The sequence below is a fragment of the Neolamprologus multifasciatus genome, chromosome 14 (assembly GCF_963576455.1).
Source record: "Neolamprologus multifasciatus chromosome 14, fNeoMul1.2, whole genome shotgun sequence".
NCBI classification, from domain to species: domain Eukaryota; kingdom Metazoa; phylum Chordata; class Actinopteri; order Cichliformes; family Cichlidae; genus Neolamprologus; species Neolamprologus multifasciatus.
This window is the reverse complement of record NC_140452.1, coordinates 30,732,507-30,737,181: the sequence shown is the minus strand read 5'-3', so window position 1 is coordinate 30,737,181 and position 4,675 is coordinate 30,732,507. Positions and strand designations below refer to the sequence as shown.

General features: G+C 38.6%; 1 protein-coding gene across 1 annotated transcript; it reads right to left on the bottom strand.

Annotated features, from left to right (window-relative positions):
* Positions 1-656: 656 nt before the first annotated feature.
* LOC146504377 (uncharacterized) lies at positions 657-3,094 on the bottom strand. Its single transcript, XM_085131291.1, has 4 exons — positions 2,952-3,094; positions 2,729-2,820; positions 2,317-2,541; positions 657-1,202 (listed from the first exon to the last, which is right to left on the bottom strand). Exons 1-4 carry the CDS (start codon positions 2,971-2,973, stop codon positions 1,197-1,199), a joined length of 345 nt encoding a protein of 114 aa, XP_084987417.1. The 5' UTR covers positions 2,974-3,094; the 3' UTR covers positions 657-1,196.
* Between the last annotated feature and the right edge of the window lie 1,581 nt (positions 3,095-4,675).

The following is a 4,675-nucleotide window of genomic DNA, read 5'->3' as shown; positions in this document are numbered from 1 at the left end:
TTGAATCCTGGGTTCAAAGCCATCAGGTCCTCAGTTTAGAAAAAAGAGAAAAGAAGAGGAGGAGAAACGAGTAAAAGATACAGGTAAGCAGATGTGTAATTGGATAATGGCAGGTCATCCTGAGACAATCAGAATCAGGATACTTTATGATCCCTAAGGAAATTATGTGCATTACAGTTGCTCCAAGAAGAAATGGTAAAAATAGTAACAGTAACAGACTAAACTCCAAACAATACATTATGTTACAGATTTAGATAATATGAATTAGTCATTGACAATTGTTGATTTGCCCTGTTCTCATTGTATGACATATTATGATGGCTGTTTGGTAGCCGTTTGCATACAATGCATACTCTCTCTGTCTTCATATCACATATCTATCACATATCTGTGTGTGTGGTGGTGGTGTGTGTGTGTGGGGGGGGGGGGGGGGGGCGGGCGCCAGAGGGAGTCTTCGCCATGGGCGCCAAACAGGCTAGGACCGCCACTGAGTGTCCAAACTATTTTTTAGGTTTTTGAAGTGTGGTCAATTTATTTCTGGGATTTTTTTTAAGATGGCAAATATTTGTTCTTGCTTGTGCACGACTACTCTGTCTTCAACTGATCCATCCATCGACATAGAGGCCAGTTTCCAGGAGGAAAGAAAAGACTTAACATTTTACATCAAATGATCTTTAATTCACAGCTTCACACTAGGAAAACTGCTTCTTTTAGTATACGTACATGCATCTAAATAAGAAAACATTTACTTAAAAAACAAATTTAAAAATAAAAACCCAACTATTATTCATAAAAGTCACCGGTTTAAGAAGAAATATTCGAGTGGTTTATTTACTTTAGTCCAAGTCTTTTTTTATTTTGCCAAAACAAAAATAAATGACAGTGACAGACAACAACAATCTGTGTATTTTTATTCATTCTCATAACAGAAAGTATCTTCACATTTGTTTTTGCTTTATGTGGACATTACTGCCATCTTGTGGTGAAAAAAAAAACATACAGGCCACGAGTGGAAAAAAATGGGGGTAAATCCTGCAGACCTACTGTTTGTTGTCAGAACATTAATTTCCAGGAATCATCGGTTTTCTGTACTTGAGACATCAACAGCAGGACAAAAAGAAAAACTGGCACACTCACTTAGTCGACAGATGAGATTATAAAAAGACTAACAGAGCAGTTTGATCCCCGAAGAAGCATCAGTCCTGAAATGACAAAGGGAATAATCCCGTTACTGCTGAAAGGAAACAATGATTAATAAAGGAACACTTTAAAAGCCGGGGGAAGGCAGGAATATTGGGAAATGTAATCAGGTCACAACTGATCCAAGTGTGGCACAGCTCTCACATCATCTGACCAGTTTCCTCTTCTGTAACACACTGGGTCATATGCGTGTAAGTCTTTTCATACAAATGTGAGCAACATGATTCTTAAAATAAAAGTGCAAGTCAGAGAAAAGGAATTCCTCTGAAAGAGAAAAGAGTAGGTGTTCCCCTGCTGCGGGTTAGTCAGTCAGATCTGATCACAGTCTGAGCTCTTTAGCACACAAAAGAGAGCTGGGTGTGTCTCATCTCGTTAAACTGCAAGTACTGGTAAGGCTGGTTATGGCTGTTCCATAGGAACCAAAGATTCGGCGGATAACATTTGAACAGAGGTGTGACAGGTTTGTTACAAGTTCAGCTGCAGGTTTATAACTACAGAGACACGTTCACACACTGAGCACTGACAGCTATGTGGAGGTGGCCTGTGTGTGTTCACTGTGCCAGCCCAGGACATTTTAGTTACCTAAAACTAAAAACAAAAACTAGATGGGGAGAAAAGACTTTAATGAACTAAAATAAAAATTAAAAATAAGCCTTTGAAAAAAATATTTTGTTAGCTTGGAAAAGGTGAATGATAAAAAAGTTTTACCTACTGTCCTAAATAAATTCCTTCCAATAATAAATAATAACAGTAATAATAACAACAACAACAACAACAACAATAATAATAATAATAATAATAATAATAATAAAAACTACACTAAAACAAGAGAATCCACCCTGGAAAATAACTTCAACTAAACCGAATTAAATACAAAAAGAAATCAAAATCAAAACTAATTAGAAAAATACGAAAACTATAACAATTTTGGCTACAAAATACTAATAATAAATACTACTACTACTACTACTACTACTAATAATAATAATAATAATAATAATAATAATAATAATAATAATAATAATAATAATAATAATAAAAATCAACTAAAACCACTTTGCCTGATCACGAGATGAGGAAGTGATCCCTGAAACTAAACCGTACAGGTACACCTACCTCACCACTGCTGGAAGACCCATTGCCCGATTTGCCTCCTTGCTTCTTCTCCTTTTTCTTTTTCTCCTTCTTCTTCTCACCATGTTCCTTGCTGTGAGACTTGTCCTTTTGCTTGTCCTTGTCCTTATGCTTATGCTTGTCCTTGTCCTTACTTCCAGACTTGTCCTTGTCCTTACTTCCAGACTTGTCCTTGTCCTTACTTCCAGACTTGTCTTTGCTGCCTTCCTAAAAATATACAAAGTTTACAATTAATAAATAGTTTTTTTATGTCGTGATTATTGTAGTTAATCAAAAGTAAGGAAATACGAGAAAAACAGGTTTACAAGAGGAGATGTCAATTCTCGTCACCGTGTTTATGCAACTCCCATCCGTAGCGCACATTTTGTTCTGGTAAGCGAATTAAAAGTCTTACCTTGCCCTTATCTTTGTTCTTGCCAAAGGGCCAACTGAGTTCATCTTTCTGTGCTTCCTCCTTCTTTATCATCTCCTCGTCCTTACCCGCAGCTGCCAATGACAAAGATGGGTCAGTCTTTTAAGGATCATGTGTCCACATATCGCGCAAAACCTGTTCGCACTCCAACAGAAGAGTGCAGCTAAAGAAAAAAAAATCACATAAAGCTGCGATAGATTTTTACCTTCTGACAGATCGAAACTCATTGTGACTGTTACTTATGCGCCTCTTCTCTCCGATTCCGAAACGGACTCTGTCAGCGAGCTCTCGCTGCTACTACTTTTCAGGAAATCTGGAGTGACCGACCGCACCTAAGTCACGTGATCAACACCGCACCACGCCCCGCAAACGCAGTTCGTTCTTGCGGTGAGATGAGTGGGAGACGTTGTGAGATAGTGTTATATTTCTTATTTATGCGTATTTGATACATAACCCTGCTCGCTGGCCTGTCCACCGTCCACCTGCTTCTCCCACATCAGCTGCGATAAGCTCCAGCCCTCCTACCATCCTGACCATGAACTTGATAAACGGAAGAAAATGAATTGGATAGATGGATATGTAATATACCTTGTTTCTCTGTTTTTCGACAGAGGATCTTAGAAGAAGCTCCGTTTAATTTATGTGGGGTAAAACACCAGCTGTGTTTAAGCACAGCAAGCCACATGGGTGCTTTCTGACATGGTTCCAGTGTTTAGGATTCTTGTGAACACAGTATGCTTTCTACTGTTGGAAGTGTAAGATTGCTGGTTTGATTTAATTTCCGGTTGTTACAGCCTTTACTAGATCTCCTTAGTTTTCTAAGGAGCTTGGAAAGAAAAGTGTCTGGACTTCTCTAAGCTTCCTTGAAAATATTTCACCTCTCATCCGAGAAGCTTCTTCAGTTCTAAGAGCAATTGGGGGAGAGTCTCAGATTTGAAGCCCTGTGGGCTCTTAGAACTGAAGAAGCTTCTCGGATGAGAGGTGAAACATCTTCAAGGAAACTTGTCTGGACGCTTTTCTTTCCATCTCCACGACGACCTGGATGACTGAGAACCTTCAAAGACATCTCCATAGTTTGTGTGTGTGCGTGTGTGTGTGTGTGTGTGTGTGTGTGTGTGTGTGTGTGTGTGTGTGTGTGTGTGTGTGTGATTCTGTGTTTTGGGGGGCTCATAAATTCATCCTTACCCTAGTCTCCAGAGTTGTTGTTTACTTTTCATGGGGCTGTGGATGCCTGTTTATGACTTACTGTTTAAGCAGTACTTGTGAATTATTTAGCTCTGGTTTTTATTACCTTGCAGCAGTAAAAGTGTGATAGGAGGGCGGTTGGTGTGGACACCTAAGTTTATGCATCTTGTGAATAAAAAAAAACTTGAGAACAAGGCGATTTTCTAATTGAAATGTGAATGTGTCTACTGGGAGGCTGAGAGGTAGCACTGGTGGTTTGAGGTTCTTATTCCTCCTTTTTAGATCTTTGTGTTCCCCCTCTATTTCATCCTTCTGTTTTATGTCTTTGTCTTCGAATGGCTCTCTGTCTTGTTCTTTATTTTATCGTGAGTTTTACTTTGCATTACTTCCTGTTTTTACTTTTCTTTTACTTCCTGTCTGTCTCACCTGGATTTCCCTGAGTGTTTTCACCAGCATGTGATTGCTTGCACCTGTGTCCTGGCCCATTTTGATATTTGACAGCAGTAAACACACACAAACACACAAACACTGTTCCAGTCAGGTTGACCCATATCAACAAGGCCAATTCTAAATAACATTGTTTAAATATAAATAAAAACAGAATGAAGTGATTTGTAAATCTCATGAAATATACCATAAAAACATTTCAAATGTTTGAAATAAGATAATTCACCATTTTAAAGAAAATATCAGCCCGTTTGAAATTTGATGGCATCACCACATCTCAAAAAGGTTGGGACAGGG

Bases quoted from the DNA above. Each gene is read 5' to 3' on its own strand.
- LOC146504377 (XM_085131291.1), bottom strand. From the start codon at position 2,973: ATGAGTTTCGATCTGTCAGAAG. The intron at 2,821-2,951 runs GTAAAAATCTAT...TGTCATTGGCAG, and splicing joins GAGTTTCGATCTGTCAGAAG to CTGCGGGTAAGGACGAGGAG. The intron at 2,542-2,728 runs GTAAGACTTTTA...GTATATTTTTAG, and splicing joins AGAACAAAGATAAGGGCAAG to GAAGGCAGCAAAGACAAGTC.